The sequence below is a fragment of the Meleagris gallopavo genome, chromosome 1, assembly GCF_905368555.1.
Source record: "Meleagris gallopavo chromosome 1, MGAL_WU_HG_1.1, whole genome shotgun sequence".
Taxonomy (NCBI): domain Eukaryota; kingdom Metazoa; phylum Chordata; class Aves; order Galliformes; family Phasianidae; genus Meleagris; species Meleagris gallopavo.
The window spans coordinates 117,929,740-117,954,237 of record NC_139404.1 but is presented as its reverse complement, the minus strand read 5'-3'; the positions used below and the strand labels follow the sequence as shown (position 1 = coordinate 117,954,237).

The 24,498-nt window shown below is 37.0% G+C and overlaps 1 protein-coding gene across 12 annotated transcripts in view; it reads right to left on the bottom strand.

Moving 5' to 3' along the window:
* Positions 1 to 2,170: 2,170 nt before the first annotated feature.
* The window catches only part of BCLAF3 (BCLAF1 and THRAP3 family member 3), a 32,686-nt gene continuing 10,358 nt past the window's right edge, over positions 2,171 to 24,498 (bottom strand). Inside the window, exons 3-13 of one of the 12 annotated variants that reach the window (XM_085211064.1) lie at positions 23,458 to 24,036; positions 22,448 to 23,113; positions 19,771 to 19,949; positions 19,004 to 19,118; positions 18,742 to 18,805; positions 17,791 to 17,909; positions 16,009 to 16,123; positions 11,570 to 11,644; positions 11,273 to 11,368; positions 7,153 to 7,308; positions 2,171 to 5,527 (exon numbers count right to left, since the gene is read on the bottom strand). In XM_085211064.1, the coding sequence (XP_085067190.1) occupies positions 5,498 to 5,527; positions 7,153 to 7,308; positions 11,273 to 11,368; positions 11,570 to 11,644; positions 16,009 to 16,123; positions 17,791 to 17,909; positions 18,742 to 18,805; positions 19,004 to 19,118; positions 19,771 to 19,949; positions 22,448 to 23,113; positions 23,458 to 24,036 (2,194 nt within the window). In that variant the 3' untranslated portion in view covers positions 2,171 to 5,497. The other 11 variants (XM_085211080.1, XM_085211070.1, XM_085211088.1 and 8 more) reach the window with 11 other exon arrangements.

The following is a 24,498-nucleotide window of genomic DNA, read 5'->3' as shown; positions in this document are numbered from 1 at the left end:
GTTGTATTACAGAAGTTCTTAGAAGTGCACACTGGTTTACTAAATGTAATATTTGGTGAAGCCTTTGGTAAAGTCAGCCAAGCAAGTGCTTGCCTCCACCCTCTCCCCAAACTTCTATTTTGCGTTACTGCTGAAGGCAGATTCACATTTAGTGTCTGCAGGCAAAGAGCTTCTTTTAATCAAAACTCTATACCTAGAAAGCAGATCAAAAAGCTTCAAACTTTTGAAGTAACAACAGATGAAACTACAGAAGCAAGTTATTTATAACATTCCAATTGCTACCCAGATCATGTAAAATACTCTGAAAATGACACTAAATATTAATGAACTACTGAATCAAATCACTGGATGTATTTATAAGTAGAAATTTTGTTACAACATTTATTGTCTGTAGAAACAAAATTTACATTGATTTTATAGAAACTATATTAAACATACATATAAACATACCTACATCTTAGTATATACTTATGAACATGAGACCTAGGTATGGAGTAACATTATCAGAAGCACCGTTGTGGACTCCAGAGACTACACACAAAATGCTTTTGCATTTAATTCCACCTTCAGTAGTTTAATAGTTTAAAAAGATTACTTTTTTTTTTTTTTTTTTTTAAATCCACGCTTAGGAATAATTCCATTAAAGGTTTCTGATCATATTATTGGTGCATATGTATGCATATGGTGCACACACGCACATACACTCAGTAGAAGGTCCTCATGGAGCAGAAAACTACAGTATAAATAAGGTGAACTTGAATATATTCCTTAGAAATGGGCATTAGTCCGCATTCTCATTCAGTTGCTAAAAAAGGAAAAAAACTAGCCCTGCTATTCTTAAAACGATTAGGTGGTGTTTTTTTTTATTCCATGAAAAGCGAACTAAAAACAACTGCTTCCCCTCTGTCTCTTCCTTCAACAATAAAAACACGAGGAGCCAGTCACAAAATAAAAGCCATCTACTACATTATTTACAGAAAATGAAATATTAAGAAGATGTGAGACTTTGATAAAATTCAGAGCAGCGAACGGAGGAAAACCATATTAAAGTGGCAGGCAGCATAAAACTATTAAACCACGGGGCTAAATACCTACTCAGAACACCCTCCACCAAAGCAACATCAAGGCAAAGAAAGGACAAGGAAGGGGCAGGTATTGCAACAACAGTAGTCTCAGATCTTAACTGAAAAGATATGTTCACCAAGCTTAAAACAGAACACATTTAAACGTTCACTACCATTCTCTGTATCTACAAAGGAGTTAAGTGTTACAAGTAGGCTTTCAACAATCCTGAAATGGCTTTTATTTCCTTCCCCTCCCTCCTGTAAGATGAAACTCTGATCTTCAAGCCCTGCAGCAGTGGAATGAAATCTGTCAAGGGCCAGATTTGTGCAGAAACATCCAGTTCTTGCAGATTCGTTAGGATGCAAGTCTGAAGCCTTTCTTTTAGAGAACTCCTGTAGAGGTGGCTGTTCAGATGCCTGAAGAAAAGCAAGAGGCATATTTCTGAAGTGTACGGAAAAAATTTCTTCAGTAAAGAAGGAAGTTGAAGAATCTCCCTCTGCTTACAAGTCTTCTAGAAGCGAGAAGGCTGAGAAATCAAGTCTCCATAGCTTAATCTTTGCTAAAATCTTTAATCATCTTCTCCAACCAATTTTCACTATCAATTTCCTAGCCATGGCAGAGAAAGACCTTCTAAAACACAACAAACAATCATCTTTTGAAAACCCAGAGTTCCATAATGCCCAAAAGTGTGATTTTTTTAAATTTATTTTGCTCTTAAAGCAAGCTCACAAAGAAAAATCAGCATTTCACCCCAAGGCCCTGTGAGAGAAAGCAGCAGGTAAGCTATTACCACAACTGGCTATCAACTGAACTTGCTCCCACCTCCTGCTATTGGGTACTGGAGCTCACACTGAGGGCTGAGGACCATCTAAATGCATCAGCTAAGGTGATATGAAACATTTAAGTCATTATTAGAGTTAAGGCAGACTTATATATACTTCGTGATGTGTTGCTTACCAGCCCCAGAATTTTCTTAACTTGATCACCACATGTAAGCTAAGAATTATAAAATGAGGATTTAACCCAATCAATCAATATAGAGATTAAACTGATCAGCAGCATTAACACTAAATTCACAACTTACGACACTTATAAAGAAGACTAATCATGTTCAATGATTGTATTTTGGATAGCCACGAAAAGAAAAAAAACACATTTCACATGTGAACAACTGAGAATGTGACAAGCATTCAGCGGTCATTTCAAGTCAACTAACAGAAAGGCAATTCACATTTATAAAACAAAGCTAACTAGCTCTCAGACAATCATATTCTTGACTTGCCCTTCCAATGCAAATGCAGTGATCAGCTTCACTAATACAAGGAACAGTTTTCCTTTGGAGCAGAGGATTACTCACATAGTTAAAAGTAAGCAGTTATATTAACAACTCTACTCAGTCCATGCTCATATTAGAAATAATGCAATAATCAGAACATTATTTAAGTCTTTGTACAGAGAGCGTTTTCTACAATGTAGCCACAATATAGAAAGGCACCAAATTATTCAAGTAAAGTGACCTCCTACTTAACACTCGTTTTCTCAACTTGAGCCCTCTCACAAACCAATCAGTAATTTCAATATATTATTCTCAACCAACCATTCTGTCAGGACAACAGAACTTTCCAGTGCTGAAAGAAAAAATGAGCCAATTACTTGTGTGTATACACAGATGTAAGTCTCTAGCTAAAGATTCAAAGCACAGTAAATTTGCAGACCAGACAGTTAGGTTCCCTCTAGCACCTAATTCAATCACTGACTTAAATTTCTGTACAAATCTGATTAGTAAAGCAAAGCTATTGGTAAAGAACATGATTTCAGCAGATGGAAGCTCCTCACAAAAAATCTAAAGCAACTGAAACAGGAACTGCATTTTATCATATGACATTCATCTTGGGACCAACGTGGGGATGAGGTGAATAAAATAAAAATCAGTAAACATATTAAAAGATACCACATTGGTAATACACTGCTTACAGTTACAGAAATAATAATCAGATACCATATGGTAATACGTTGCTTACAATTACAGAAATAATAACCTATATTAAAGAAACTAGACACAAAGTACTAAAACTAGTTGTGCACAAGTAAAATAAAGCACAAAACTGGAGGCATTTGCACTCTTAAACCTGGTTTTCATATAAAAAAAAAAAAAAAGCAGCATTAACTGGCTGAAGTCTGACTACTTCAGCATTATTTCTAGACAACCTTAGCAAAACTGACATGCCACAAGTTTCTTCACATATCCACTTCTCCCGTTTGCTCAACAACAAATTCTCTTCCAGGCTTTAGGAAGAACAAAAAAGGAAGCTTACAGAAACAGTAGTATCCTGCAAAGTAGGACATGATAGCTTCAGTAGTTTGTCCTGTATCATGTATGGTTTCACCTGCGTTTTACAGTGCTTAACGCGTTCAGGAGCAGCGTGAAAAACTTGTCGGCTTCAGGGTGAACCTGCACCCATCTGCAGAGGTACACGCAGCACTTCCCGACACTGGGCTGCTTAACGAACGTGGCGACTCCTTCTTTGCTTTGGGTTGGCTCAATTTGTTGCTTCAATTCCTTATTTCCACTTGCTGGTTAAATCCACACAGGATGATTTAGTTGGGTTGATCAGCGACGGCATCACAAGTATTTCCGATCAAATGGAAGCAGCTAACTTCCTGCAGATCAGGAAATTCTTTTCCTTTAACTTCCCATTTTGAATTTGGATGTCAGAAAGTTACTTAAATACTAGTTGAATCACTTAATAATTATTTCAACTGAAAACTTGAGTTTTAGAAACTTATCCCATCTGGTGTTATTGTTGAATCACCATAGCATCAATGAATCTGGCACACTTCCCACCTACTTATTTTCTATGAACACTAAGCAGTACATCCCATGAATTAAGATTAAGTGACAGTATTTTAGCTGCTCTGAGCCATTACCTATGCTTCCAATAAATAACCCCTGTACTGAAAGCACTGTGGGGAAAAAAAAAAGAAAAAAAGCACAACAAATAAATCATGCAAAGAAAAAAAAAAAAGTCACATCCTGCCTTTCCACTAAAAGACAAATATCCTTTTCTCTGAACCTACCCCTACCCTCGGATCAGAATTCTGATCTGTTCTCCATAATAGAGACTAGCCTGCATTCCCTACAGCTAACACTGTCCCAGAAATTATGAAAAATGTTTCCTTAAAACAAATAAGGGCATTATCTGAAAACTACTTCTTACACATCTTTAATTTACCTGTAATAAAAAAAGTGAAGAAATCTGTAATACATATACACAACTCTACTATATATATTATATTAAGGCAAAGCTATAAACAAGAAATAAGCACAATATTGTTTATAGCTGCTGAAAAACATGTCAAGCTATTTAAATTCTGCATACAGCGTAACAATACATTCTCCTCTGAAGCATTGTAAGCTTTGGAGAATTACTGGGATTCCGAACAAAATTACAAGCTATCTGCATTTAAAGCAGTTTCAATTATGAACAGCTTTGTTAAAATACATGCTTATAGAAAACTTACATTTTTTTTTATTTTTATTTTTTTCCCTTGCAACTAAACACATCAGGCCCCAATTTCAGAATTCAAGAAGCCACCAAATCATTTATGACAAGATGAAAGAACACATGGCTTTGTTAAGAATGCCATACATCCAAAAAAAAAAACCAAAAAAACTCACAAACCTATGAGACAGAAGAGCTTTGAATACAGACCAACTAACCTCCTAACAAACCCAAACATGCCTTCAGTGCAGTTACAAACTACTGCTGCAGGACATTGCATACCTGCCTGTTGCCATTCATGTTAATCAAATACCAAAAATTGTCTCAGCAGTCTTAACACTTTACAAATGTATATACATCTCAGAAACCCAAGAATATTATTAAACTAAAATGAAGTAATACAGAATATTGTTTTATGGGAAGGACTGAACAGAGGTGTACGATCTATCACGCAACCTAACAGGTCATTTCTTTCTTGGAAAATCCTGAGCTATGTGCTATTACCAAACAATTCAGGCACTTTTTTTTTTGTTTTGTTTTCCTTTTTTTATTACATAAGCAATAGACTTTGAACATATAAACCTCTGGGTAAAACAACTCAAGTTCCATCTGTAACATCATGCTTAGAGAAAAAGTAATCAATAAATAAGACTCCCTTCAGTGACTTCTTTACTCGAGACCGGTATGCAAAAGGAACTAAAGGTACATACTACAACGTTTCAATTGAATACTGTTGTTTAAAAGCAATTATGAAAACCGTAAAAAAGTTCTGCAGCATTCTCCTACCGAAAAATAAAGTTATTTTTTAATCAAGAAAGTTACAGGGTTAGTTCCTTTATCCCAATTTAGATCTGGACAAAGTTGTCAAAAAGTGAACAGATGTTCCCTTTTCTGTGTTTCATGTTTCAACTTCAGGATCAGAGCTTAGTTCAGGTTTCTGTCCCAATATTTAAATTTCCCTACAAAGAGAAAGAAAGCAATCGTTACTGTCAGGTTTCTAACAGGAGAAAAAAAAAAAAAAAAAAAAAAGCCCCCAACTTTCTTATAAATACTGTATTATTATAGTAACACACAAATTCTTTTAGTTAGGGATTGAAAAAGCACAACTGTAAAGACTGTGCCTAAATCAAAGGTGTTCTCACCAGTTTAACAAATCTTAAGGACAGGTGTAATTATTACACTGTGCGAAATAAGGGACACAATCTACAATCTACAGAATAGTTGTTTTTAAAGAACTACCCAACCAGCAATCAGCATGTTAAAAAAAATGGCTGCCATTCTGAAAGTTTATTTGACCTCAGTGATACTCAATTTCCTCATCAGCCAAAAATCAGTATTCAGATCTTATTACACTTCTCTATCTGAAATCATAATCACCGAGAGCTAGATTTTGTTAAGACTATTCTAATAAGTTCCAGACAAGAACCTTAATATCCAATTGCAGAACAGCATTAGAAATTAATGGGGGGGAGGGGAGAGTCAGCTCACTACAACAAAATTAGGTTATGGCACTTTATGCCCATTTTCCAGATCTATACTTTTTGGAAAAAAGCTTTCTACACTTGTTTTCCATTAATTCCAATTCCATTTGCCCTTCAGCTATATTTATTTGAGTCCATACCAATTTAAAAACAACTCACCAGTATATTTTAGCAAGAAGCAACCTCTTTAACACGTTTAGTTTTCTTTGAGTCTTTGCTTATTGGTTTTGTTGTTTATTTTTCCACTTTCTTCATTCTTCTACCAGACTGGAAACTTTGCTTTTTTTAAAAACAGCTCTAAGAACCTATTAACATTTCTACATTCTAAAAACTCAACTCTAATCCAGCTACTAATGCTTATTATGCAAGTGTATTTACTTGTATGGACACAGACAGAGAATTACTAAACTAACATTCTCAAAGGAACACATAACTGGAAAGGGTCATCTAATTCAATTGTGATGCCATAAGTAACCCTACCCAACTCTCATTATACTTGACCAATTCTAATAAAGGATTTAGAATGCTTTAACCACTTCTACTCCCAAAAGCCGTAACGTTTTATACAGTTCAGAAGTTCTTCTGCACTTCTACATTATCACTGTCTCACACACACTGCAAATCAAAAGGTGTAAGATAGATGTGCCAGAGTTTTTCAGCCTGAGTTTGTCAAAGCATTTTACTCAGGCACCTTACATTGCAGGATGCTTTATTCAGAACAGCACTTTAAGGCACATGACGAACGTAGGATAACATAATGAGGAACAGAAACAAACTTAATCAAAATGTAGCAATACTCTTCATGTTAATTTAGAACTGTAGTCTTAGACGATCTAACATTTTTACAGAGGTCCGCTTTCTCTTATCAATAAGAAAGCAGACCAAGAGAATATTGGAATGGAAGAACCTCCCAGCACAGCTCAAACAAGTGTCCATGAAGGAAATAAGTGGGAAATCAAGTGTGTCACCTTGTGCTTTTACAGGCAATGTTCCAAAGTATCCCATCTGAGCTATTCCACGGGGATACAGAAACTGGAGTGGACCATTTGAATATTCACGTTTTTATAAAAGCGCTTAGTGAAGAAGAAATTAAACCAACTCACCTTTTCTTTCCTTAGAAATCCATCTCTGTATTTATTAGTGGTAAATCCCCTTACACCAACAGAACGTAACCGTTGGTACTTAGCTTGAATATATAAACCCTTCTGTACTAAGCCTGATTTATAATGGGATTGCAAACGGCCATCTGCAAAGTTGCTCTGTAACGGTAGGGAAAGGGAAGGAAGAAGGGCACCAAAACTCAATAGCTGGCATTTACAGTCATATATACACACAAAACCGACAGTATTGAACAAGAATATGCAATAGCAAGTACTGAGCCTCTTCCTTATTTACAGCTTACTTTCCTTAGAACACCAGCTACCACTGGATCCAGTAACTGCCACATTACATTCGCCGTTTAAAACATCTGAAATTGTCACTGTTACAGAAAAACAGAAATTGATAAAAGGAAAACATCAACAACAGAAAGTAAAAAAAGCACCTTGCTTGCTACCAAATTCACTGATATAGGCCTGCAGCAGGCAAATGTGTTGAACTTAAAAAAAGTTATGCTAAGTAGAAGTTAGCATGACTATTTAGATCTTCAGACCATAGGACCACAGAATTACTTCCCTTACTCTGTTCTTTTATCACCCCCAGACTGAAATACTGTATGCTAACCTAGCATGGGAACAGATGTAACAGTTCACTGGTGAGGGAATTATAAATTCACAGAAATAGCAATATAGGAAGATCAACACTGACAGCAGCAGTTCAAAGAATAAAAATCTGTTTATAATTAAGCACTCCAATCTCCAACAGAACAAGCTATGAAGTCTCAGAAAAGTTCATTGTAATTTTGCCTGATTTTCCAATAATGCAGTTTAAAGTTTTGAAATGTGGTAGTAACAGAAAAAAATTCCTGTAGATGTTCACCCTTTAAAGCTTTTTCCCATCCAGAGTGTATAAAAAAAAAAAAGTTCCTACATAAAAAGGAAACACTGCATTGATATAAAATAGCTGTCACGCTTTACAAACAGCTTTAAAGTATAAGACAGAATTAAACAACAGAAAAAGAGCCTTTCCTGAGCATGACCTAATTGCTCTGGTGAAGTCAGTCAGAGTAAGGATCACTTCAAGAAAAATCACATGCTCTGAGGTTGTGTTAAGTTTGATACCAGTTTCTCCACTGTATAGCTGAAGAACAGCTAAGGACTGTACAGAACAGAGGTTCCTCAATGCAAACACAGTTTGTCATTTCAAAAAAAAAAATCATTTCAGCCACCTAATACGTAGAGATAACCATGAAGCTGGCCCCATCAGTTCCTTAGCGTCACTCTCACGGTGCTTGTAGGCAAAGGACATACTTGGAGAAGGCTACTAAATGCTATCTAACCCCTCTACTGAAAAGGCATCGGAGTCCAAACAACACAATTAGGTGCAAGTAAATTCCTTAAGTAGATACACGCCTACCACAGGGGAAGCTGAAGGGCGTTTGCAGTGCTATATTAAGCCACTGAATACAGTTAACAGCAGAGGTCCTCATTTCTCCCACAGCTGCTGTAGTTCTCTGTTCTGACATAGGAGGCTACCAAGGAGGCCTCAGAGGTCTGCTTGCTGCATTCGCACAGCGTGCAGCAAAGGAGCAGAACAACTAAGAAAGGAAGAAAAGGTGCAAGATATTGAAAGTGAGATTATACATACACTTCAGTTTCAACTCAAGCACCTACACAAGCAGGGAGAATGAGGAACAGAGGTACTATTAGCAGGGCAGAATCAGATGCAGAAACAGTTAACAGATCATATAATTGGTACATAGGTAACTGCAGTCACACACAGTTGAGAGTAAAATGAGATAATCTAAGGTGAATGAAAAACAACTACGTTTCAGCCTAAGGAAAAAAAAGCTGAAGTGACATCTAATATTATATCAGGACCATTTTATAATCAATGCTAATCACACTGCCTATGAACCAATGGCTTTCAAGCTCTGAGAAGTGTGTAAGAGCTAATATGTTACCACTGTCCTGTGTCTGGGTAGGGCAGAGTCAATTTTCTTCACAGCAGTCCACACAGGGCCATGGTTTTCAATTGGTGACTGACACAGTACAGACAACAAGCAGTGTTTCTGGCTGCGGCTGAACAGTATCTGCACAGCATTACTACTCTCTCTTCTTTCAGTCTGCCTCCCAACAAGCTGGCCAGGCCAAGCACTATGAGGGGACACAGCCTGGATATAGTCAGAACAACTTACCCAAACTGACCAGAGGATTTCCATGCTCATGCTTAGTAATAATACTGAGGAGAGGGAACTTCAGGGTAGGTAGCCATTGCCTGGAGGCTGGCTGAGCATCAGTCTCCCTGTGGGATACGGTAAGCAACTGCCTTTGCATCATTTCTTTTTCCTTCACCTTTCCTTTCCTTAACTCCGGTAACGCACTGGAACAGGTTGCCCAAGGAGGTCGTGGATGCCCCATCCCTAGAGGCATTCAAGGCAAGGCTGGATGTGGCTCTGGGCAGCCTGGTCTCATGGCTGGCAACCCAGCACATCACAGGAGGGTTGAAACTAGATGATTTTCACAGAATCACGGAACGGCCCAGGTTGAAAGGGACCTCAAGAATCATGAGTCTCCAATCCGCCCCTTCACAGGCAGGGCCACCAACCTCCACATTCAACCCAGACCATTCTATGATCTTCATTTCATCCCGTGAGTTCTCTTGCTTTCGCTCTCCCTGTTCTCTTCCCTAATGCTGCTGGATGTGGGAGATTGAGCAAGCCATTAATACACAGGACTGTGTAAATTACAGAATGAAGTTTAGTTCAGAAAATTACCATACATGTACCAACTGAAATGAATCACAGTCAACAGTTTAAAGTCTTTTTAAAGAAGAGATCTTTTAATCTTTGTAAGATTTCTTCAGATCTTTTATGAAACTGCTGCTCTAAAGTGTTTTTTTTCTGCAGAATGTTAAACTTTTTGCAAGACCATATACTAACAACTCCCCTCTTTTTTTTTTTTTTTATTTGGTTAGAATTCATCAATTTTATTAATCAGGAAGAAGAATTTAGTATATTTTTAATATTCAGCCAAGGAAGGCTCTTGAGTGTCAGATCATCTTCCTTAAGCAGGCTTCAGCAACAGCATGGGCAGGAAAAATCCTTTAAGTTATGCAAGAGGAAATGAAATGTAAGAACATTGAAGAAATCAAATCAGCAGTGCTGTTTCCATGGTAGTAATAATGTGCTATACACATATAGAAACACAATACCAGTGAAAATGCTATTTTCTCAACAGATATTAAAGCAGTATTAAAGCACTGGATATAGCAATGTTCAGTTTCACATATAAAGGTAATGGCAGTTTAAGCAGACTTATGTTTGCATAGCCCTCAGCAGAATTCTGTGCTGATGTAAAATAGAGGAAATTGAAGACTGCTTTGAATAACCTACCAACATAGCCTCAAAGAGACAGTGCTGAATAACCACTCATCCCTTATAAGCAGGCCACATGGAGGGGACAGGAAAGAATAGTGATTAAAAAACTAATGACACCTTTATATGTCAAGATGGAGTTACGACAGACTAACATTTTTAACTTGTTAAGCTTCAGCTTGGAAGTTTTTTCTGTTCCGTTGGTTCTTTAAACCGCAGACTTGCGAGCCCTTTTTGATAGCATTAGCTTAGCTTTCTGGCAGACTGACTGCCTTTTTTTCCTAACAGTTCCCTTATATTTAGTTAGAGGGAGCACAGGAGCCCTTCTACCCTTCAAATTGTTATCCAAAGTGCTAGCTGCTGAGCTAAGCCAACATAGCCTTACTTCAACTTCACTATCTTTAGAACTAGAAGGATCAATACCTATTCTATTTTACTCCTGAGAGTACACTTGTTAAATAGTAAGTATTGGTAATTTTAAAGGAGAAAATGAGAAAGTTTTTCTTTCTTGACATAAATAAATCTAGTTGGATGTTATTTTTATTTCAGCTGTGTGGATAGAATACTGAATAACTCAGCTCAATCCACAGCCAGCCCTCTTTCCTCCCATCATGTCAGCAGAAACAATTACGGCACACTGCCACTACTTCTCATATTTAATACCTTCAAATCTGCATTTCTTTACCAAACTCAATAGGATCAAAAATCACAATTTATACAACACACTTCTGATAAAAGTTGATCTGTACCTTAAAGGGTCTCCTGATGGGACCTGTGTTCTCAAGGCGTCCTCTAATATGTCTATGCGGGAACGTATCATTTGTTCTTGAAGAATAGTAAGAGTTCTAGTTCGAAAACAGATAGCAAAGTTATTAGCTTAACATTATTAAAATACAAAGGAAAACAGTTTCCAGGTTATAGTAACATATATTAAAGTCCTTCCAGCCTTGTGATATTTGACACAAAGACACTGTCTGAAAGCACCAAAAGAGTACAGGTTGGCTGTAATGATAGCAGAGCCCACCAAACCCAAAGATGATACAAACCATCATGTTGGAATATCGTCCTCTTGGCTTGTTACCTGCTCGGATTTCTTCAATTAAGGCTCTCCAACCCTGCCCCTTCAGAACAGATGCCTCAATTAGCACACAGCATGTGTAACAGACTGCATATTGAAGAATTGCTAGCCACAGAAACATACCTGATCTTAAGGACAAGTGGCATGGACAAGTGGTATCAAAACTGTTGTGTTAGCACACTGAAAGCTGAAGGCAAACAGCCATAATTGCATAAAACAGAGCACTCCCTCCAGACACTGTTCTTTCATCTTTTCCAGCTTTTCCCATGACAGTTACCTTGAGAGGATCCATACAGCTGAAGTATCATTTTCCCCCATCACTGCATACAAGTATTGACAAGTATTACACACTGATACATGCTACACTATATTCATCTAATGAAGACAGAACTGAATTGCTAATGAACTCCTGGCCAAATGCACTTTTCCCCTGTTCCCTTTAAAAGTAGTCTTGAAGAGCCACAGAAGTGTCCCAGCACTACTGAATTCCTTTTTTCTTTCCCCAACATAACTAAAACAGCTTTAAATACATTTTAAGAAAAGCTTAAGACCTCTCATTTTTCTCAAATAAGCTAACACTGTATAATAAAATGCAAATGTATTTTTAATGCTTTGCTGCTTAAAGAATTTCTGCTCTCTAGCAAAATATCAAACCTTTCCAGTGGCAGAAACATTTCTGTACGCCTTCTAATGTTGGTAGGCTAATAAATGCAACAGAGCACTGCTGGAATCCCATTTAGCTCTAACAGGGATTTAAAATAGCATTTTTTAGAAGAATATATTATTGCCTGCAAGTCAACTGTTTAGCTTCTGAAAATGCCTTGCCAGGAGTGGACTTAGAATACAAAGATAGTCCATGAAATCAAATACTTATAAGGAAGCTGGGAAGTTTGACATGCTTTTCCCTCTGGGTATTTCATTTTGTTTTTTTCTTGGAAAAAGCCACTTGGTTACCTTCATAAAATTTCTTCTTCCTCTTTGCTCCCTTCCTCTCTACGTAACATAACCAAATGAGGAAGCTTACTGTTGTAGTAGACTCTTCTTTAAAGAAGAGTATTTAGCAAGATTCAAAGGGAAGCTATTCAGAAAGATTTCTTGCTGTAGTTAAAAATAAATTATTAGGAATTAAGAAAAGTTTGTCTTAGCTAAACATGGAACACTGCCCCACTCCTCCCAGACTCAAACATATCCGTGGGCCATTCATACATTGTCTTAGTTTTGACACTGCTATGCTTGTCATTTGAAACCTGGCTCTCTGATGTACTCTTTCTTCTCTCCATATTCATCTCTAAGCCAGAGCAAATAAACCTAAGAGGAGTTCTTCAGGATTTCCCAGGGTTTGATTTTTAAAATTATAGGTGGAACACTCTTAAACAGAGTGGTAAGAGACGCCTACTGTATACTTTTTCCACTGTGTTTTTCCACACCTTCGCGATTTTTGCTGACACAACAAGCTATTGCTGCCTCTCTCCTGCAGTACAGAACAGCTTGCTACAAAAACTGGTGAGCTCTGCCTGGAATTAACTGAAACAATTTCTACTCAAGTATCTGTAAGAAAGAGCTAAACCACCAAGTACTTTCTTATCCAATAACTATTATCTTAGCTCTTGCTTAAGTTTCAGTCCCTTCCTCCTGTGCCCCACTCACATAAGCCTATTTTAGCATGCTTCCTATTTGTTTCCTGCTTAATAAATGTGGCTGGCCCAACACCAATGTTCTGGTGCCACAACAAACTATTTCTTAAATCCAGTGCACTCCTCTCTGCGCACTGCCTTTTAGTCATGATCTTTACACTTTCTAACATTTACATTAGAACACTTTCTAACGGTGTTCACATCTAAACTTCTATTCCAAAACAAGACTGACTTGCAAATTCCAAATATTTGCTTTCTTGGAGAAAACAACTATGAGAGGCCTTTGTTCCCATTCGTTTTTTGTATTAAAGCTGCTCTCAGCTCCATTAATATCACATTTCTGAAAAAAAGCAGTCGTGGATACAGTCACACAGCTCTGAATTTGTTACAAAAGCACTATTCACCTCACAAGTTAATAGTATGGCTGAAATTACACTTGGCTACTTTGAAACTGCTCCAGTTCTCAGCTCCCTCAATAAACAGCAGAGCAGTGCTAATACCTCACACATACGGAGATCAAGCTTGAGCTATGGGCTGCCAAGATCTTTTCCCATAGCACCCAGTCCTCAAGAACTACTTCAAGAAAAGCCATCTCTAAGCACCAATCTCACATAGCTTGTGAGCACACCACAGGAAGTGCCACAGTATTGGAGCCAGGTTAATTAGCTGAACTATTCACATCATCTCAGATACAAGACTTAGCTGTATTACTTATCTTTTCTATCCAGGACAAGATTGTGTTCTTTCTGCATTACTTCACATATTCAGCACTTAACAGAGTAGATAAAAAGGAAAACAAAAGGAGCAGAATAAGAATAGAGCAAAAACAAAGAACAAAAACAGACAAGAAGATGCAATTAGAAAGCATCCATTAGTACACTCCAGACATATATGCAAAATGTCCATAAAGCCCCTATGCCAAGTGATAAGCACTGGGTCATTCTACTGATGCATGCAGATGCCAGATTAACTCGTGTATGGCTGACTTCATGAAGAGTCATCTCTTCAATTTTTAATATCTATGCTTTCTTAGCTACCGCTGTTCTGAATTGGTAAGTTCCTCAGTGCAATGTATTGCTTTTCAAGAACATTAAAACTATTTTAAAAATTGCATCTAGTTTGCTACTAGATGTCAAAGTGAAGTCTTCCTGAATCTTCAACAGTTCAAACAATAACTCAGCCTCTATTCCAAATTAACATCTAGCATCATTTTGCAATTACTATATTAGTTAAGGAGGTATTACTACCTGTTTACAGGGCTTCAATCTTAGTCTTCAGGTTTGTCTGTTGTTTTTACTTTTAATATTGTTGTGTTGAGTCTTTTGCACTCACACACCTGCCAAGCAGCTACCATCTAATGACAATCACTACTCTAACTACATAAAAACTGTTTTTGATGGACCTTAAAGGTTTCATGATCTTCTGGAAGCCTGTCCATAGGCTATTAATTATAACATAGAAGAACTGACAGTTTCCCTTCGTCTCCCCTTTCTTAGCACCAGCCACAAAAGATGTTTTAGAATTATATGGTACAAATCAACATGGGCAGCTGCACAAGTTCTATTAAACAAGCACAAGAGCTTCAAAATAAGACTGCACTCATTCAGAAAGTTTTCCAAAAAGAATAAACATTTATTTCAACTGAACTTAACATTAACTGCCTTCTCAATTTCAGTATTAAGTACATTACAAAGAGAGAGCCTAAGACAGATCAAGTGCCCAAGTTAGCTCTGATAAACTTTGTATCAACACAGACAAATTATTCCACTGTAAAATATTTCATCCTTAGGAATATAATTCCAGGCATTTCTGTAGTCTCATTTACATTTTCTTTCTTAAAACAAAACAAACAAACAAAAAAACCCAAAATACTTCAAAACTTCCCTCACGAGGAGAAACACTGTTACAGTAACAATGCTGAACATGGTCCCAGGCAACCTGCTTAAGGAGGAAGCTGGACCAGATGACCCTCAGAGACCTCTTTTGACTTGAGCCATTCTGCAAGTGCTACTGACATAAGATCTGAATCTTATCTTCTTTCTGGACTGATGACAAATATCTCCCTTTTCCCCTTCCCAAGATATTCCATATTACTTCACGTTACTTGCTCAGTAAAAATGCCTTCTAGTTTGTGGTTTAGATCACGTCCATATTATAAAGTAGGAGAAATGCAGCATAGAGGAAATCACATTGCTGTAGCTTCATAAAATGAATTCATACTATTTACTAGAACATCTTAAAATTAATTAACTCTAGTAAATCATTATGAACCCTAAGTTAGTTTGGCCTGTTCATGCTACCCAATTAGAAGTCGAAAGTTGAGCACCTTATCTCTGGACTCCCCGAAAAAATCCTACTTCCATTGTAAATACACCCAACCTAAACTAGCTTTCCGGAAAGACAAATTCCTGGCAACCTCCTTGTGATGTAATAAAATACAACAGCAATACTCTAGAGATGTTCAAAAGTAAAAGAAATATTTTTCTTTTACTAGCATTTGGTCATAAAAGCTATTTTAGTTCTCTTGAACTATTCTACTCTGCAGAAGATGCCTGAGGAATTACTGCTGTACTAGGACTGAAGCTAGAACCATTTTTATCACTGAGTAAGTGTGAAGATAAAGCCTCGCATGGAAATTAAAAGGCAAGAGTTCCCAGATTGTTAGTCTTATCAGCCTAAAAAGTGCAGCAGGAAGTGAATTGTGAAGATAAGGAAGAGAAAAGAAAAAAAAAAAAACCAATGCAGAAACAACTACTTCTGGATTTAGGCTTACCAGGTGAGGTTTCCCAATAAATTTCCTGAAAGGTGGCTTGATGAACCTCATGGGCTTTTGGAAGCCTTCAAGTTGAGAGTTCTGTAATCTTGAAAAACTGCAGCTTTGCTGATTCCTGAGAGAATAATTCCAGAGAGAACAATTAAAATCCAGAACCATAAAATAGCAACACCTGGAATTTTAAGCGACCTTATTTTAACATCGGTACCACTTAGAAATGGTAAAGTGATGGTTTTTATGCAATCTTAATGTAAGATATTTGATAAATGACTAGTCCTCTGGCTAAAGAGAAGTCCAAGTTACACACAATTATACAGTAAAAACTCCATTTTCTTATGCAATGATAACAAATGGTGACTTCTATCTTTTTCAAAGCCATACTTTTTAAAACAATTTCCCTGTCTCCCACAGCTACCCCTCCACGCCTGGCTGCCACTGCCCTCTGCTGGCTGACACATTTTCCTATTTCAGTGGTTTTAGATTGTGCTATCTTCAAAGTTGCACAGAACTTCTCATCTCACCAAATTCCAAATCAGATAGAAGCTCTGATAAATATCCAGATGCTACAATATGCTTGTTACCTCCTCAGTTAGCACAACACAGGTCTGACTTCGAGTTTTTTTGGTTTGCTGCTGAGCACACTGCTAATTACTGATACATCCACAACCAATAAATAAAATGTACGTATACCATGAAAAGTAATGACTAGAAGCCCAAATTTATAGTTTCCAGAACTATAAAATGTATAATAAAAAAGGCCAAAAGAAGGCAGAGTGGGCTAGCTGATAAAGCACTGTCAAGATCTCATATGTGAGCTGTGAAAAAAGCCTGCTTCTTCAGGAAGGTACTATCCATCCCTCAAGTCTGCAAATGCATTAGCCATCAGCACCACAAGTGTAAATGTTCTCCAGCCCCCAACAAGCTCAAGGACAGCCACACTTCATTAAAAAACCTGAGCTTCCCACTGTAAATAGTAGAAAAGAAGAGAAGTAGTATAGAAGGTAAAGCAAGACAGTAACCACAGAAGTAGCAAAAAAAAAAAAAAACAAACCTTACCAGACAACTGGGCCAAACACATACTGAAGATACAGCATCAAGCAAATACAAGGCTATAGGCAACAGTCCAATAATTTGGTTTTACTTTTCCTTTGACAACTTTCATCTTTTTGTTTAAACAATCTCAAACACAGGATTATTTTTTTTCTACGGTTTTACTAGTCAATTTTCCTAAATACGCGCATAATGCCACGATTTGCCATTATAAACTGTTTAAAATGGACAATCAGCAATATATTCATGTATCTGCAAAACGTGACTACAGTGTAAATGCATTTCATTACACTCTGGCAACTCTTCAATCAACACCTCTAGCACAAATAAGTCATCCGTGTAATCTTAACATCAAAAGCAAAAAAGAGGATGACTGAGGTTAGCAAACACCTCTGGGCCACACATCTTTAGCAGACCTGCTGCAGGAATTCAGAGAAGTAAAAAGCAATTTCAAAATTTAACATTAATTCATAAAATTAAAAAACGAAACAAAACAAAAACAAATTTCCATGATACCACAAACAGCCAGAGCAGCAGTAGTAGAAAAATAACCTCAACCAACATAATACCATTACATAGTAAGCTTGAAATTTCACTGACATATGTCACAATTAAAGTCAAACTTTGAAAAAAATCACAACAGATTTGAATGCAACTGCAGAAACATCGCTAAAATTAAATATACAAGAGAAGAACAAGCTTAAGCAAATGTGATTATTATTAGCTAATTACCTTGGAGCTGTACCATCTGTATGAAATGCTCTCTCATCTTCATTCTTCAATCTCTCTTTTCTTCTCCTTTCTATATCGTGGCGTAGATCATTTGGATCTTCTAAAACTCTTACGATGTTCTATTTAAGAGGAAGGGTCGGTGCCAAGTTAGCTTGTAATAAGGAAACACTGACTTGATTTGCCCTTCAAGGGTTTTATTCAGTATATAATCCTGTTAACTAACCATATAGACACAGGACAGTTGTACATCAGCCCAAGAATCCGAAGTCCAAAACAATAACAGTAGCTACTCCCAAACAATTACTTTCTCCCACCATCTGTCTCCTTACACATTTCAGAACAGCAGTGAACAGAACACTGGAATTTCAGCTAAATAACTGTTCTACATAAAGCTAACAAGAAAAAAAAAATTTGCAAACTTCAGTAAACCTTAAGACAGTCTACTCTTCTTAATTAAGTTGTATCTCCCCCTATTAGCACAACAGAAAAAGAATAGGAAATCAAATCACAGTAAACGTAGTTTATAAGGGGGAAACAAAATCCCATGTCCCTGAATAAAAGCAGGGATTAGGATTGCATTCAGTAGCACTGCATTCTGTACGTTGGGCCAATTTAACATCAGCACAGAAGAAATATTAAGGGTTTTTCCAATCTCAGATAGAAATTAGAATCCATATCAGTTGCCCACTCAGTATTTACATTAAATAAGAATAAATAGTTCAAGCAGCAGTAATAACCACGCTCCAGTTATTCTAGAACACATCTGCACTCTACTTACCACAGTAATGGAAGTACGTTTAATATCTGTAAATATAGTCATGTGCATTCCTTTTAAAACAGAATTGCTAGTGGTGTTCAAAGCATAAAAGAGTAGCTTTTCAATATAAAGAGGAAAAGTGTTAGTTACACCTATGTAATTTTCACTGAACTATAAAAAAAAAAAATGAATACCTGAGGAGATTCAGATGGGACAGTTCGTTTGTTCTGAAGTTCTGCTAAAGACATGTCAATCCTCCTGAAACAGCAAAATTACACAAGAACAAGCAACATCAATATAAATCATTATTAACCAACTACAGAATCTTTACAGATTACGTACAGACAGTTTAGAGTCAGTGGAAAAAAAACAAACAACTCCAGCTATGTAATGTAAAGCCTACTGAAGATTAACTACCTTGATGCAAATAAATGAAGGCAGAAGCGCACCAATTACCTGTGAATTTCTGGATCCAAACTTCTTTTAACTTCATTCATATTTGGAATTGGTTTATCCTGGATTTTTGAGAACCGTTCATGCAGAGTTATGTCGGATGATGTAAAATAATTTGCTGTGCAAAGACATTAAATACAAGAATGTTTATGTGCACTATTTCAATTGTTTTGTGGGAAATTTTATCTGTCAAAAGATTAACTGCTAAGGACACCACAACAACTTCTGAGATTAAATTCCAAACTATTTCCACTTGTAATTTCACGTTCCCAAACGAGAGATTAGGCCAGCTCAACTCAGACAGCCCTCTTATTTAATAAGCTGAAGAAAGTTAACTATTTATCAGTTCCATCATGGCAACTACTAGAAGCTACAAATAAAGTTCTGCACTACATGTGATACAAGTCTAGAAAATCATCTGAAAAATTACAGGAACTGTATGTAACTAAAATGTTGTTACTATAACAAAGCTTTATTTTCCCCCCCACCCCTCTTCACTTGTTAAAAAAGCAGTTTAATCTCAAGCACTTCCATGAAATCCCTTCTACGTTAACAGCCTACAGTAATGCCTCTAAATAAGGAGCAAGACCTTCTAACCAACGTGCTTCATCCAACCACTTTAGCTCTTCAACCTACATTGTCCTTAAACTAATGACAGGAAAACAAATGAAACCTAACACTTGATATTGACATTTATTTCTTTTATAGTTATTATTATTTCTTTTATAGTAATTGTAAATACATACATATACCCCAAATATTACAGCCACCTTTAATTTGATGGATAATTGTGATGATTTCCTGAGTAAATTCTCGTGACGGGTCGCTCTCAACACCTCGTGTTACAGATTCCATGTGCTCAAACACTGGATGAAAGCTTTCATTTTTCCTGCCAACAGCAACCAGATCATGTGACATCTGTCTGTCTGTAGTATGACTAGAAGCAGCCCTAAAATAAACATTTGGAGATACTCATTTTAAAAGAATACTTGAAAATATCAAACAAAGAAGTAGAACAAAACAAATTAAGAAGTTTGTTTTAAAAATAAAAGCCATGCAACTGTTTGTTGTCGTTGTTGTTTTTTAAATAAAAAAACAAACCAACCAAACTGTAAGCTGCAAGATTAATAGCTCTAACTATACTTTTGGGAATCCTTGTTTCAGTGACGTGTGATACAAAATCTTTAAGTTTAAAACTTAATACACCTATCAAATAAGATAGACGTATGAAGACTTGTATCCTTTTCAGTGCAGTTCTGGGAGGCAGTTATGTGCCATTAAAAAAAACTAACAAAATTTTCAACAGTACATAAATGCTAAAATCTCCGCATCTTTGAAAACTGTATCACTTGAACTTAGTGAAACATCTTCTCAGTAACAGCATGTGAACTTAGGAATGTGTGTAGCCTGTCTTTTTGTCAGGTTTTACTCATTCTAAAGAGATGTATAAATCAAATGGTTGCATTGCTTTGTAAGAACTATTTTCACAAGGAAGCTGGCATTAAAATTTCTGCTGTTCTTGGTGCAATAAAAGTACTTCTCATTTGGAAACAAGTTGAGAACTCAAATATTCCACGTAAAACTTTTAGAACAAAGACTTCACTGTCTATTCTGCAAAGTGATAATGCACCTGCCTATTTTGTATTTCAAAAGAAAGTAGAATTTCATATAAAGATTGCACCAGAACCAGCCTCCAGCAAGTCCCAGGAGTCAGCTATCTGTCTTCAGTAAATGCCTTTCAGTGAATCCAAACAATCTCAGTTTAGGTATTTGTTACAGATGATTTGAATTGCCTAACTTCTCCCAAGGCTTATAAAGAATGTATTCTTCTCAGCTCAGCCATTTTAAGTCATGTGTTTGTTAAATGCCTAAAGTAGGCAGCATGAATACTCTCAGTCATCAGCTTCTCCAAAATTAGCCATTTAGTCTCTGCTAATGTCTTTGTTGTTGTTGCAAAGGCAAACCTGCACATCAAGTAAGCTGTAGTCAATACAGTAGTTTCTTCAGACTGTAAATAATTATTACATGCATTGTGCATGACTTTCAAGAATAGCAGCAAGAGACTATTATAGATAAAAATCATCCCACAGGCTTCCAAAAAGAAGCGGCAAGAATTAACTTTCTTCCTTACATTATCATTTAGGAGGAAAGAATTGTTCCCTTTCCTCAGTCTCACATATTAAGCCCTTACATGGGGACAGTGACTCATCTTTACAACTCTTCACCGTATTACATATTTTCTGAAATATTGGGGGAAAAAAAACTGGCATAGATGTTTTACTTGAGAGAAGCAGTAAAGTACCTGTATGGGGCTGCTGAATCACGGCCTGAACCTTTGATTGATCACCTGAGGTGAGCAATGAGTCAGCCACAGCAGCACAGGTGAAGGCAATTCACCTGTGCTACAGGAAGGGGTGGAGCCTGGCTCCACCTCTCCTAGAACCATTTAAGAGCTGACTGCCAGTGGTGAAGGATCTCTCTGGAGATCTGCTCCATCAGGAGTTCATCTTGCAAGCCCAGGACAGGGTGAGTGACTTTCTCTCATTTCCTCCAATATAAATTATATTAGCCAAGCTCCTGGATATATATATACATATACACACACCATCTGTATATCCACTGATTAAACAATACCTTTTAAATGAAGACTGAACAGCTTCCAAGAGAGATTACTGCCATTATCCTCACCTACAGCAGGTAATCAATAAACCAGAAAAGCCTGCAAATATCTATAAACCAAGCTGCTTAGTCTCTACAATGTATCCTTCATTTAGCCTTCCACATTACCCCTTTTTTCCAAGTGAGTTGACAACAGGAATGCTAAAGGCAACAAGCAGTACTATACACAAGATAGAAACATACTCCATTACTTTTCTTTTCTGAGGCTCCAAAAGATTGTTACATCATTTGCTGCAATATTAAATAATATAACCCAGGGATTTGATTTTTTGACAGCTTTAATGGACTTGATCTTAAGCACCTGAATGTGTATCTGAGATTTATGCAATTTAAAGGTTAGCTAGTTTTCAAAAGAAATGAGATACTCCTCGGGAAGTCAAAAAAGTCATTATATTCCAGAACAAAGAACAGGATTCAACTTTTCTGATTTCGTCTGTTTTGAATAAACTTAACACATTTACTAATACTAAGCAACTTTATTTACAGTTTGTACTGGTCTTATCTGCTCTGTTCTTTCCGCTTGCTACTAGACTCCCATGAGATTAACTAGGCTTTTTTTGGGAGATTCTTTTTTGGTTGGTTGTTTTTTGTAAACAGCAACAGGCAGTGAGTTCCCAGCCTGAACAAGTTAATGCTTTAAACAAAGCAAAATTAAAAAGGTACAACCTTAGTTTGTCCTTGTTACTTCCTAAGGAAACACTGCTTTCCTTTGATATTCATAAACTGTAAGCAGACTGGAATAAGGAACAGGTGAGGGGAAACAAATACCTGTACCTGTTCACCATTTTCTTCATATCCACTTTGATTGTGAGATGTTCCCTCCTACAGTTGACATCTGATATTTTCACATCTGAAACAGTATGACTTGAATCATGCTGGCTACTGGAAGAATCTCCTTTTCTCCTGAGTTCCCCTTCCTTCCTTACTCTTTCCTTCTGCTTGTTTTTAAAGGGTCTCACATCAGCATCCATTTTAGAAGAGTTAACACAAGCATTGCAGCCCTTCTTTGAACTATATTTAGCGGGGACTTCAACATGCCCTTCTTCAGTCTGTCTCGCTCTTCCACCACTAAAGTAATCTAACTTTTTGCTATTCCAGGCACCCTTAGAAGATCCGTATTTCTGATCTTCCTGCTTCGCATACTTCTGAGCTCTATCATCTGCAAAAGACTTTTCCCCATCCAGGTGCCTGCGCCGTTTGTGATTGTATTCATAGGCTATCTTTGTGACAGATCCCTCCGAGTACTCCCTTTCAGTCGATCGGTGAGACTGGGCACCCAGATTTCTTTGCTCCTCCTTTTCTTGGTAGGGTGGAAAAGAACGCTCTTGCTTCCACTTGGAATTTCTTGCTACTTCTCCACCGTCATATCTCTCCATTTCTTTAGCCCTTTTAGACGTGTGCCCATATTCTCTGTAATCGTGATCTTCAGGATACCTGTGTTGACATAAAGCAATTTACACTTGCACTAGAGAAGAAAGCGAGAACTTATATGTGAAGAATGTTGGACAGCAGAATGCGTGGCAAGTTAACCCATAATCCCTCACGCCAAGGTACGGATGTGCAGGGGCTCTTAAGAGGGAAATATTATCCTTTCATACTCTAGCCATCAACATGATTTACTTAAAAGACAAATACTTCACTATTACCAGTCGCCCATAATTAAACTACAAAGTGGCAAACGTGTTTCAAGGTGGTTATCTTCAACTATAATGAAAACAGACTTTCACTTGAGGCTTTACACCACAATACCCAGGTTTTTAATTATTTTATTCCTATACCTCTTCTGTAAAGAGCTCCTTGACGTAAATTCATCAGAAACTCTTCTGGGTGACTGACCATACTTCTCTTCATGTAATCTCTGGTGCCTCAAGTCATCTTCATGCCATTTTCTTTCAAATTTACATGAAGCCCCTAACGGTCTGTGAAAAGGTTTAATTCCTTTTTCATTTCCAGTGACTTTGTAGTGTTCAAACGTGTATCTTTCTTCCATTTTGTAGTGGTAAAATGATCGATTGTGCTCCTTATATGGTATTTCTGAGTATTTTGGTGGTAACTGACATCTCCTATTGCCTTCAGTTCTTTCTGATGAATGTGTTCTGTAGGGCTTATGACTGTAAGCATCTTCCATGGGAATTCTTTTCAAGTTTGGTGAAGGTGATCTACGTTCATACATTCTCTGGTGATTATTTCCATGAGGTGCAAACCTGGAATTGCTTTGTCCATATTTTTCATCATCTGTTCTCCAAGTCATAGGTTTCTTTAGGTCCTTACGAAAGCTTTTATATTCACAGTCATAATTAACATGAGCGTGCCTTTGCCTGTGGTGCTCTGGACTCCTAAATGCTGGAGATAAGGACCTAAGGCAAAGATAAAATTCACTTTGAGTGCTCCCATAAAACTGAATCAACCTCTTAAGAGCATCTATTCCCTAAAGAAGCCCAGTTTTGATCAACTGGGAAGAAAACTTTAGAACCAGTCAAGATATTTAGTGTCACTTGTCTAGCTAGAGTACCAAACTTGCTTTCAACTCTACTGAAAACGTTCAGAGGAAAAATACCCACTCAGAATACTGGTAAGTCAGTCATTTTCCTCTTTTTGCTTTAAGAAAACAAAAAATGCTGTAAGAATTCAATGTATATAAAGTCTCCACTACACAGAAAACAACTGTTACACATTTTCACACTTGTCAAGCATTCTCTATCTTTTTCAGGACCAAGAAGAAAAAAAGGCAAAGAGGAAAAAAAAACATGAACAAAATGTGCAAATGTAAAAAAAAAAAAAAAGGAAGAAAACCACAAGGTTTCAGGTGTTCTTTGCGT